Source organism: Ananas comosus, linkage group 7 (genome assembly GCF_001540865.1).
Source record: "Ananas comosus cultivar F153 linkage group 7, ASM154086v1, whole genome shotgun sequence".
Classification (NCBI taxonomy): Eukaryota; Viridiplantae; Streptophyta; class Magnoliopsida; order Poales; family Bromeliaceae; genus Ananas; species Ananas comosus.
In genome coordinates, this window is record NC_033627.1 from 4475176 (window position 1) to 4488676 (window position 13501).

Below are 13501 nucleotides of genomic sequence, written 5' to 3' on the forward strand. Positions count from 1 at the left end.
AAAGTGGTGATATAACACTAAAATTTTCGAACAGAGATATTGACCTCGTAGTAAATGGTATAAAAAAAATTTTGTCAAAATTTTATTTGATTTGAATACTTCTATACCGTTAAACTTGTAAACGATATACATAAACCGTTAAAAATTATTAATTTTGAATCCTTTCAATCGCTAGATAAATGATATCAAAAAATTTCAAGTTTAATAGAGCCGATCATCAATTCGAAAGCTCCATCATCAAAAACGACCTAGCTAGAAGCATGGAGACCTCCATGCTCCTAATAACACACAAGTCCTACTAGAGATGTCAACGGGTCAGATTCGGGATGGATTTTCAAAACCCGAATCCGAACCCGACTCCAAACCCGAGACCTGAACCCGAACCAAATCCAACGGATATTAAAAATCCATATCCAAATCCGAACCCGACCAAAAATCCGAAACCCGAACCCAAACCCGAAAATTTGAACCCGAAACAATTATTTCTTTTTTCAATATTTCAAAATATATTATATTAAATNCCCAAACCCGAAAATTTGAACCCGAAACAATTATTTCTTTTTTCAATATTTCAAAATATATTATATTAAATCTAAATTTTTAAAATACAAATTCAAATGTAATATCAAATTTTTAATTATATATATATTATATATAATACAAAATAAATTTGGGTTCGGATCGGGTTCGGGTTGGATACAGTCAAAATTTATATTCGAATCCATGTCTGTCAGGTTTCTATATTTTATATCCATATTCAAATTCATATTCATTTAGCATCAGATATATCCGTTTCATTCAGATTCAGATTCAGATAAAATTTCGAATATCCATACCCATTGACATCCTAAGTCCTACTCTAGATATGTGTAATTTATTAATTAAATACTCAATAGTAATTCGCACCGCAANACGGATATTAAAAATCCATATCCAAATCCGAACCCGACCAAAAATCCGAAACCCGAACCCAAACCCGAAAATTTGAACCCGAAACAATTATTTCTTTTTTCAATATTTCAAAATATATTATATTAAATTTTTTTAAAATACAAATTCAAATATAATATCAAATTTTTATATATATATTATATATAATACAAAATAAATTTGGGTTCGGATCGGGTTCGGGTCGGATACAGTCAAAATCCATATTCGAATACATGTCCGTCAGATTTCTATTTTTGATATCTATATCCAAATCCATATTCATTTAGCATCAGATATATCCGTTTCATTCGGGTTCAGATTCGGATAAAATTTCGAATATCCATACCCATTGACATCCTAAGTCCTACTCTAGATATGTGTAATTTATTAATTAAATACTCAATAGTAATTCGCACCGCAACCCAAGTTATGAGTTTGTGGTTAGTTGTAAACAACTCAGCCCATCCAAAAAATTTAAAAAAAAAAGGAAAGAAAAAAAAAATCAATAATCCAAAACACACAGAAATGCTTACTATATTCACAACACAAAAAACAGTTATATACATGCAAGAACAGCGAAAGCTGTACCAACTCAGGATCTCAAAATACCGACCGTCCCTAGAGCAAGTGGCAAAGTGTCTGCTGATTGGTATCCAAGATCCCAATTTGAATTCTAGTTGATTCATATTTCCAATTAAATTTATTTTTAAATAAAATAATCGAAGCGTGTTTCCTATCNGTTGAGAACCGCCGCTCCGCCGCCAACGTCAATCCGTCGCATGCGAGCAAACTCCCTTCTCTTGCTACCGGGCAGAGCTCTTTAATTAATTAGCTATGCAACCGGATGCTAATTAATTTGCCTCTATACCCATAGCCGTACATGCCCTCAATAACCGGCCACCTTTATAATTAGTTTCTCTAATTAATTTTGGCCTTGCTCGACACCAAGCCATGCATGTATATATATATAAGAGAGGGATTTGGCTCAATCCTACTCTAATTAAATTGAATATAGAGTCATATATGGAAAACGAATCCTAGTCTATCTAGGATTCCAATTTAAATTAGGATCCACCAAAATAAATCCTCATGAGATCCTTTTTATTTTTTCATAAATCCGGTGTATGAACCAAACCAAAAAAGAAGACATATCTTTAACAATAGAGACATATGTTTGGGACACTTTTGAGTAAGTGTCCCATTTATGCTAAAACTTAAAAACACATCTACTAATGCCTAAATATAAAGCCCAGTCCAACCAAAAATAAAAGATTATTCTACTCAACCCATCACAGCAAGTCCATTTGGCCCAATTACAAACAGAAAAAAAGAAAAAAAGAAAAAAGAAAAATCAATTACCATCTTTTTTTCTCTCTTCACTCAATCCACTGAAATTCTAGACGAAGAGTCTTTACTGTTGTCCTCCTCCGCCACCGCAGCCAACGAGATAGAGTTTCGGCGGTTGCTGAATGCTTAAATAAGTGTTGGTAAATTAGCAGCACTTTTTTAGGTTATAGCGACACTCTTTAACTGTCACTATATACCTAACGACCTCACATATAGTAACACTTTTTAAAAATGTCGGTAATTTTAGCTAGCAGCACTTTTTTGACATGTACCTACATTTAAAAGTGTCGCTATAGACCGTTTTTGTTGTAGTGATATTGCCTCTCTTTTTCACTTGAAGAATGCAATTCTCAGTAGGATCGAGCAAAGAATTGCGGCTTGGCGTTTATTTTTTTATTCTTTTAAAAAAAATAGAATTTCCATATACACTGTATTACTTGAAATTCTTTTATTCAAGATATTTATTTGGTAACAAAGAGTATAAAACTTGGAAACAATTTTTTTTTTTTTGCCTCCAAAATTCTTTAAAAGAAGTTTTCATCTATCACTTGGATTGGTGCATTACAAACTAATGAATAATGATAATAAAAGAAAATTCCTTCGATCAATATATGAAATTATATAGAATTAGTGTGTTTAGAATATAAAAAATAACAACGATGCCAAACAAGACCTAAGTCTNTTTACCCGTGGGGAGAATCAATAGTGAGAACACAAAGTACCATGCTCTAGGCCCTCTAGTCAATTAGGCCAAATCTTAGTATTAATTTTACCATTATTATAAAGTTAAGACATTTACAGGAGCCAGTTTGGCCAAGCTGTAGAAACTAATATTGTTGTAAACAGGTTGAATTCAGGGTGGATTTTCAAAAATTTGAATTCGAATCCTACTATCAAACCCGATATCTAACTTGAAGCCAAACTCAGCGAATTTTGAAAATCTATATTCAAATCCGAACGTGACCAAAATTGTGAAACCCGAAACCGAACTCTTCTTTACTACATTTCAAAACATATTATATTGAAATTTGAATTTTTAAAATAGGAATTCAAATATAACATCAAATATTTTTATATATTATGTAATGTAAAATCAATTCAGGATCGGATCGGATTTGGATTGTGTACAGACAAAATTCATACTCGAACCAAAACCATATACATGTAGCATCTGATAACCCATCCTGATCAGATTCGTATTCGAAAAAAAATTTTGGCTCTAGAATCTTTACTTCGTTTGGTTTGAGGTTAAGTAAGAACTAATTATTTTAGGAATAAATATAAATTCAGGTGTCAATTTGGAATAGACAAATTTTACGTTTAGATGAAAATTGAGTTGTTTCCGAAAATAAGAAAAATAGCGCTTGAATAGATAAGATGGAATAAGAAGAATAGTGGATAGTTATAATAGAAAATAATTATATTACTCCTTATATTTGAATTTAAAGTTTTAAATTTTATATTTAAAATTTAAAATTTAAATATATAACTATAAAAAATTTAAAAATTCAAAATAAAATTTAAATTTTTAAATCTCAAATTTAAATTTTAAAGTTCTAAATTTTAAATTTAAAATTATATTTAAATTTAAAAATATCAAATATCAAATTTTAAATCTAAAAAATAAAAAAATAATTTAAAATTTAAAATTTAATTTTAATTTTAAAATTACAAATTATTAAATTTTTAAAATTTAAATTATAAATTTAAATTTAAAAATTAAATTAAGGTGGGATTAGCTTATTCCACTCCAATTCTAGATGGAGGTGGGGTTTGTTAACCCCACCCCTAATGGATTATTTCGGAATAATCTGTTAGGGATGGAAATAACCCGTTAAGGGTGGGATTAACAAACTTCACCTCCACCGACTGTCCTTAGAGTAAGTGGCAAAAGGTTTGGTGGTTGATACCCGAAACCCAAGTCGAATCCTAGTTGATTCACATTTCCAGCTAAGTTTATTTCTAAATGAAATAAACGAAATAGGTAGCGTGCTATGTATCTCTCAAAAAAATAAAATAAAATTAAATAAAATTAAAAAAAANAAATTATATTTAAATTTAAAAATATCAAATATCAAATTTTAAATTTTAAAAATAAAAAAATAATTTAAAATTTTAATTTTAATTTTAATTTTAAAATTACAAATTATTAAATTTTTAAAATTTAAATTATAAATTTAAATTTAAAAATTAAATTAGGGTGGGATTAGCTGATTCCACTCCAATTCTAAATGGAGGTGGAGTTTGTTAACCCCACCCCTAATGGATTATTTCGAAATAATCTGTTAGGGATGGAGATAACCCGTTAAGGATGGGATTAACAAACTTCACCTTCACCGACTGTCCTTAGAGCAAGTGGCAAAGGGCTTGGTGGTTGATACCCGAAACCCTAGTCGAATCCTAGTTGATTCACATTTCCAGCTAAGTTTATTTCTAAATGAAATAAATGAAGTAGGTAGCGTGCTACGTATCTCGCAACAAAAAAAAAAANACCTCCCAAAAAGATGATTGGGGATAAGGGGGAAGGGATAACCCCTCAAAGGCACCGACCGTTCCTAGAGTAAGTGACAAAGGGCTTGGTGGTTAATTGGTACCCGAGGTCCTAAGTTTGAAGTCTAGTTGATTCATATTTCTAGCTAAATTTATTTTTAAATAAAATAAACGAAGCAGGTAGCGTGCTATCTATCTCTCTTAAAAAAAAAACAAACTCTACCTCCCAAAACGGTGTCAAGCCTTAGGTGCTATTGGAGCAACTTCCACCTGATCAAAAGATGGATCACTCACAATGTGGAGCACAAGAGCAAGGCACTCGATGCTCGTGAGAGCACCATAGACTACGAGCGAGGCTATGCAATCTAGGATTTGCACAGATGCACGATGAATACGTCTACGCTATAGGTGGGGAAGGGTTTTTTAAAAATAAGTATAAGTAAAAGCTAAGAGTTACTTGGTTCTTTTCATTCTCTATAATCAATAAATGGTTCATTTTTATTTTTACTCACCAGGCCTATAAATAGGAAGCCCTCAAACCAGCCACAAACTCCAAATACTAAAATCCTCTTTTTCAAGAAATACAATTTTCATGAGTTGAGCTGGAATACTATTAATAATATTTAAGCTTTTTTCCTATCGATTTTTTAATCGTTCGATCTACACTTTAATCAATTCCACCCTTTAGATCATACTATTCAACCAATGACGCACTCAACCCTAGGGGGACCACTACTAAACCCTAGGTTTCGTTTGTTTCGAGGTCAAGTAAAAACTAGTTATTTCAGGGATAGGTATAAGTTAGCAGTCTGGAAGAAACCAATTTTGCTTTTGGATGGAAATTGAACTGTTTCCGATAATAAGAAAAATAACATTTGGATAGATAAAGTGGTATAAGAATAATAGTAGGTAGTTATAAATAGAAAATAATGATATTGCCCCTTATATTNTCCAGCTAAGTTTATTTCTAAATGAAATAAACGAAATAGGTAGCGTGCTATGTATCTCTCAAAAAAATAAAATAAAATTAAATAAAATTAAAAAAAAAAAAACTTCACCTCCCAAAAAAGATGTTTGGGAATAAGGGGAAAGGGATAACCCCTCAAAGGCACCGACCGTTCCTAGAGTAAGTGGCAAAGGGCTTGATGGTTAATTGGTACCCGAGGTCCTAAGTTCGAATTCTAGTTGATTCATATTTCTATCTAAATTTATTTTTAAATGAAATAAACGAAGCGGGTAGTGTGCTATCTATCTCTCTTAAAAAAAGAAAAAAGAAAAAGAAAAAAAAAAATCCACCTCCCAAAACGGTGTCAAGCCTTAGGTGCTATTGGAGCAACTTCCACCTGATCAAAAGATGGATCACTCACAATGTGGAGCACAAGGCAATTGAGCACAAGAAGACGGCTAGCCTGAGCCTAAGGGTCGAGCAGTCCACCACTACTAGGTGGTTGCAGGATGTGCAAGTAGGGTACGTGGATCTGTAGTAAATGTTTCCATATATATATATATATATATATATAGAGAGAGAGAGAGAGAGAGAGAGAGAGAGTTGATCTAGGATACTTACAAGTATCATCCTTATGTTGCTATCACGTTTTTAGCCATAGGATTTACTTTTTGATTACAAATAGTTCTTGAATCAAACACTATTCCACCTACCACCTCCTACCACCACCTACCACCATCATCTCAATCTCACATCTTTTCATCCAAGGACTCAAAACACACAAGTATCACTTGGGTGGTACTTGTAAAAGTATTCTAGCCCTACTATATATATATATATATATATATATATATATATAAATCTCGCGATATGAGAGTCTATGCGTACGTGCATGTTGCGGAGAACAAGTACCCTCGATAGTTTGTGCTCAGCAACGGATTTCTAGATCTGCATCGGGAGCTGGCTGGTGATCGTGCTCAGCAGAGCAAGGCACTCGATGCTCGTGAGAGCACGATAGACTACGAGCGAGGCTATGCAATCTAGGATTTGCACAGATGCACGATGAATACGTCTACGCTATAGGTGGGGAAGGGTTTTTTAAAAATAAGTATAAGTAAAAGCTAAGAGTTACTTGGTTCTTTACATTCTCTATAATCAATAAATGGTTCATTTTTATTTTTACTCACCTGGCCTATAAATAGGAAGCCCTCAAACCAGCCACAAACTCCAAATATTAAAATCCTCTTTTTCAAGAAATACAATTTTCATGAGTTGAGCTGGAATACTATTAATAATATTTAAGCTTTTTTGCTATCAATTTTTTAATCTTTCGATCTACACTTTAATCAATTCCACCCTTTAGATCATACTATTCAACGAATGACACACTCAACCCTAGGGGGACCACTACTAAACCCTAGGTTTCGTTTGGTTCGAGGTAAAGTAAAAACTAGTTATTTCAGGAATAGGTATAAGTTAGCGGCCTGGAAGAGATCAATTTTGTGTCTGGCTGAAAATTGAGTTGTTTCCAAAAATAGCATTTGGTTAGATAAAGTGGAATAAGAATAATAGTAGGTAGTTATAAATAGAAAATAATGATATTTTTCCTTATATTTAAACATAAATTTTTAAATTTTATATTTAAAATTTAAAATTTAAATATATAACTTTAAAAATTAAAAAATTCAAAATAAAATTTTAATTTTTAAATATCAAATTCAAAATTTTAAAGTTTTAAATTATAAATTTAAGATCAATTTGCTATTTTAAAACAGGATTCACCCATGTTTAATGAAAAAAAAATTTATAAATTTAAGATTATATTTGAATTTAAAAATATCAAATATCAAATTTTAAATTAAAAAAATTAAAATAATAATTTAAAATTTAAAATTTAAAATTATAAATATTAATTTTAATATTATAAATTTTTAAATTTGAAAAAATATAATATTTAATATTTAAATTTTAAATTTTAATTTAAAAATTAAATAGGGGTGGGATTAGCTAATCCCAGCTAATCCCTGGGATTAGCTAATCCCACCCTTATTCAAAGGGGAGGGTGGGGTTAGCCAACCCTACCCTTATAAAAAAAAGTGTTTGGGGATTAAGCGGGGGGATAACCCCTTATCTCTCCTCTTAATCCTAAATCAAACACCACCTACGGAACCACTATCATCCTATCCCTACAATTTTTCATCCAAGTGTTAAAAGTTCGATAGCAAAATAGTCCTAATACTATTAATAGTATTCCAACCTAATTCTAATTTTCATATCTCAAAAGTTTAGCACTCTTTCTAGCACTTAGTTTTAGAGTGCAAGTAGGTCCAGACTAGCAAAATCGAGACAGAATTGCTCATTTTCAAGGAGGAAGGTGGGTGCTACACGGATTATTTGAGCAAAATCGCTAGCTCCCTGACAATATGCTTTCTTAAAAATTCACAAATAATATTTAACAAAGATAGTTATAGTTTAAAAACTGTGGTCATAACTGCATTTACATACTATAGTTAGTTAATTCGCGAATAATTAGCATGTTATTGGCAAACAATTGAAAAACTANACATCGATCAATCGTTAAAATAGTTATTTATAAAATTCTTTGATCACTTAATAAATGATATTAAAAAATTATAAAATTTAATTTCTAAATAGTTCTAATATTGTATATCATGTCTAATACAACATATTGTTGAATTGAGTATCTTATCGTCAAAAATAACTTACAATCATGAAAAGCTTGTGTGCTTTTAAAATCACAGGAGCTAGCGTACTACTCTAGCCAAATGTTTACCTAAAAACTAGGAAAAACTTCAAATACCACCCCTGTAGTTTTATATTTTTTTACTTTAGCATCCTATGGTTTAAAGTGTATCAATTTAGTGCCATGTGATTTCATTTTTATTTTTTTATTATCGATTCTACTAATTTTTTTTATTAAATCAGTGACAAAATTAAAACTAAAGGGTATTAAAGTGAATATTCGATAAACCTAGATGCAGTATTTGAAGTTTTTTTTATATATAATTTAATAAATTATTAACGAAAATGCTGACGAAAAGATAAAAATGAAACCACATGATGCTAATTTAATACACTTAAATCACATGGTATTAAAGTGAGAAAGTACGAAACCTCAGGGTTGGTATTTGAAGTTTACCCTAAAAACTATGATTCAAAAATCCAACGGTCAACTCCGTGGGCGCGGAAACTCCAGCAAAAGCAGATATAGAAAGCAGAGTTAGACCTCCCGGCAATTTCTGTGGGCGCCGCTAATTAACATCCCCTCCCCTCCATACTCCAATTCTATAAAGATCGAGCTTCTCCACCCATCCAATTTCTCACGCTTGATAATAATAATAATAATAATAATAATAATAATAATGGTGATGGGGGTGGGATTTCGCCGCGCCCTCGCCGTCCTCTCTCTTCTCTTCGTCGTCTCCCTCACGCTCGTTCTCCACGAGGAGACGAGCGGTGGGCCCGTCGCCTTCGACCCCGCGAGGGTCACCCAGGTCTCGTGGAAGCCCAGGTTTCAGTTCTCCAATCTCTTCTCTCTTTTGTTCGAGTTTTCTGTTTCGATATTATCGGATAGGAAAGAAATTATAATTTGTTAAATGTCTCTCGAAATTTAATTGCAGTTTAATTTGCAGTGCGGTAAATCTAAAAAAAAATTATGAAGAAAAAAATGGACATTTGTAGTAGTTAGCATCAGCCTGAGCCCGTTAAAAAACTCCTTTCTTCGTTTTACTGTAGAGATGTACAGCGTATTGTACTTTCACAACATTGCAAAGTTCTCTATTTTTTCGTTCGAAATTTTTTTCTGCAAAGAATTTTTCACGTAAATCTATATGTTCCATTTTATTTTATTGTCTTGTAGTTTGTTCACTTTGCGATCGTCATTTTTCATTTCAGTTTTTACGCTCATAGTAATATAATTAAAAATATAAGGACTATAGATTGGGCTTAAATATTTTGAGCCAATAGTTTGTGACTATATTTTCGATAATAGTTGTGAAGTCATTTTAAAATTTTAAAAATTTAGATTTTTATTTTTTTTTTATTTTTTTTATTCTTTTTTTTTGCAGGGTTTTCTTGTATAAGAGGTTTCTTTCTGATGAAGAGTGCGACCACCTGATCAAGTTGGTATGTGGATTAATTTATTTTTGATGCACCTCAACTTACTTATAGGTTATTCTGAAATAAGCTTCTGAACAGTATATATATATATATTTTTTTAATGATAGCATTTGTTTTAATTGCTTTTACTTAATATTGTGCCCAGAAGATGAATTGAAATTTCCGTTTAGTTCGAGAATGTTGGTTTGAAATAACTTAAATTAAAAGAAACAAAAGTTGAGGGGTGCTGAAAAACAAACAGAAGCAGAATTTGAGGGTATATTTCAAAAATACGCTATAGTTGAAGAACCGGTTCTTCATACATTTTTACATCAATCTCTCTTATATGTCCTCACTTTACTTATTCTTGATTCGGTTTGGATTATGAGTAGGCAAAGAGTAAGCTGGCGAAATCGATGGTCGCGGATAATGAGTCGGGGAAGAGTGTGATGAGCAATGTTCGGACGAGCTCCGGCATGTTCTTGATGAAGCGTCAGGTATTTCTCCGATTACCGGAGCTTCTTCTTTGCATTTCTTCAGCATTAGGATTTACATCAAGAGAGAGATTCAGAGTTGATGTTACAAAATATCAAAATTGAAGTTCAACATGTGCAGAAAATGTCTGACGAATTTTTCAGCATAGTAATACCGACAGATTCGCTAAATTGTATCACAACAATTGATAAAACATGATTAAGAAAAATGAGAATAACACCCCTTTCCATGCAGGACGCAATTGTCGCCAGAATTGAGCAAAGAATCGCTGCCTGGACCTTCCTGCCCGAAGGTAATTCATATGAATTTCTGTTCCTACTGACCGACAGATTCCTATTAACTTTTTCTTTTTTAAAAAAATTTTCTACCTAACACATTCTGAAATCAGAAAATGCCGAGCCCATTCAAGTGCTGCGGTACGGAATCGGTCAGAAGTACGAGCCACATTTCGATTATTTTTATGACCAAATAAATCAAGTACGCGGTGGTCANAATTTTTTAATTTTAAATTATAAATATTAATTTTAATATTATAAATTTTTAATTTTAAAAAATATAATATTTAATATTTAAATTTTAAATTTTAATTTAAAAATTAAATAGGGGTGGGATTAGCTAATCCCACCCTTATTCAAAGGGGAGGGTGGGGTTAGCCAACCCTACCTTTATAAAAAAAAAAAAGTGTTTGGGGATTAAGCGGGGTGATAACCCCTTATCTCCCCTCTTAACTCCAAATCAAACACCACCTACGGGACCACTATCATTCCAACCCTACAATTTTTCATTCAAGTGTTAAAAGCTCGATAGCAAAATAGTCCTAATACTATTAATAGTATTCCAACCTAATTCTAATTTTCATATCTCAAAAGTTTAGCACTCTTTCTAGCACTTAGTTTTAGAGTGCAAGTAGGTCCAGACTAGCAAAATCGGGACAGACTTGCTCATTTTCAAGGAGGAAGGTGGGTGCTAGACGGATTATTTGAGCAAAATCGCTAGCTCCCTGACGTTATGCTTTCTTAAAAATTCACAAATAATATTTAACAAAGATAGTCATAGTTTAAAAACTGTGGCCATAACTGCGTTTACATACCATAGTTAGTTAATTCGCGAATAATTAGCATGTTATTGGCAAACAATTGAAAAACTAAATAAATTGATCCGTCTGCGAAGTCTTTTTAAAAGTTGTAATAACATTCCTTGTGTATTTTTTTTTTGTTGATCATAGCATTCGCAATTAAAACGCCTGCGCCGAATGGTATGTTGAAGAATTCGAACTGGACAACTACGGAAAGATAAAATTTCTCGGATCGGCACCGTGTCGATCCGAGCATCTCCGCCCTATCAATCGAGCCACCTTTCCTCTTCGATCTTGAAGAAAACATGAAAATGAAAAAAGCAGTGCACCGCGCGATTGAAGTATCGCATTGCATGAGCTAATATGGGCCTTGTAGACCGCATCGATCGTAGACTTTTGTTTTTTTTTTTTGAGAGATGGGTAGCATGCTATTCGTTTCGTTTATTTTATTTAAAAATAAACTTAACTGAAAATGTGAATCAACTAGAATTCGAACTCAGGACCTCAAATACCAACCACCAAACTCTTTGCCACTTGCGCTAGGCATAGTCGGTTATAAATCTATACTTTTATATGGATCGCTACATCTATCTATATTATATTACTTAAAAAAGGCTATTTTTGTTTGCTCTTTTGTCTTTTCCTCCCAAAATTGCCACTCTTTTGTAATATAATGTCAATTTTTTTAAAAAAAATAATATCTTATATACCTTTCAAAATTTTTAAAATTTCTTATATATTGTTACTTTTTTGTTTCAAATATATCCTTCGTATATTTTTTCGTTATTTAAAAATAATCTATTTGTTAATACCCGCTAAGTCATCATCGATTAAATCTGAATTAAATTTTTATCAGAGTTAAAAAAAATCAAAATATTTTTTTTTCTAAGTTATGAGTAAATAAGAAAAGTTGGTGACGATACAAGATTATATTTGAAGGGGATAAAGTCAAAATATTTTTTTTTGCTCCTAATATAAAGGCAAATAAAGAAAATTTAGTAATAGTAAAAATTATATTTAAAAATAGCAGTTTTATAGAGATAACGGTTGTTCCTAACAGTTTACTCATAGAATTTAACTCTAAAAATATATTTAAAAGAATTTAAAATATTAAAAAAAAAATTTATATTAACTTTCTAAAAAAATAAATAAATAAATGAAAATTTTCTCGAGATATAAGTGATTGCCCCCTAAAAAACATAACCACACGACTTGCGCGCGAAGGAAGCCCCATCCACGAGGCTCCTTTCCCATATTTTTTTCATTTTACTTTTTTTTTTAAAATTTTAATTTTACTAGGTTTATCCTTTTTTTCTATTTTTATTTGTATTTCTATTCTTTATTAAAAAAATAAAAAAATTCATTTTTCTAAAGAAACACTACCACTTCCTCGTACGGATGTGTACCCCACTGGTGAGATGCACGGGTCAATTCCGTTATGCTTCAAAAGTCAAAACATAAAATGTGTTTGCATTTACCCTTCAATATATTTCCTCCTTTTCCCTTTGCAATTAGCGCATGTTTAATTTAAAGTAATTGAGATTTGAATGAGAAATAAGATATATTTGCTTGGATTAAGAGATTGATACTTCGATTTTCATTTCGGGAATATTAAAATTCCTCAAAAATGAAGTCAATAAGTTCAAATTTGAACAATAAATTTAAATGTTGAATCTTAATTTGAACATAATTACGATTTCAAATTCTTTTTCAACCAAATGTGCTTTTAATGTGGGACAAAGTTGGTCAAATTCGAGGGACGTGTCCTTACAACTTTGAATGCAGTAGCTTGATCAATCCCCTCCTACAAGCACCCACAAGTCTCGGTCGAAGCAGTGTGAATTTGAATGGCTCCATCGGGTCCAATCAACTTGACCCGAACTAGGACTATTGACCCGAACCCGTTTGAGAATTTCCTATTGTTTTTTGCATTGTCCTTACCATGCAAATACCAAATATTTTCCTACCTTAACGGCCTATAAAAAAACCCGTCTCATTGTATAGTTCCCTATCAAATTTTGTATCCTGAATCAAAACGTGAGAGATACACAAGCAAAAAAAAAATGGCAAAAGGGTGTAATGCCATGGAAGTGATGCTA

At 31.8% G+C, this 13501-nt stretch overlaps 1 protein-coding gene across 1 annotated transcript in view; it reads left to right on the forward strand.

Annotated features, from left to right (window-relative positions):
- LOC109712776 (probable prolyl 4-hydroxylase 4) overlaps positions 9103-13501 on the forward strand; it is a 7868-nt gene continuing 3469 nt past the window's right edge. Inside the window, exons 1-5 of the mRNA XM_020236529.1 lie at positions 9103-9245; positions 9802-9859; positions 10225-10329; positions 10562-10619; positions 10716-10761. Coding sequence (XP_020092118.1) covers positions 9103-9245; positions 9802-9859; positions 10225-10329; positions 10562-10619; positions 10716-10761 — 410 coding nt within the window. The remainder of the gene's footprint in view (positions 9246-9801; positions 9860-10224; positions 10330-10561; positions 10620-10715; positions 10762-13501) is intronic.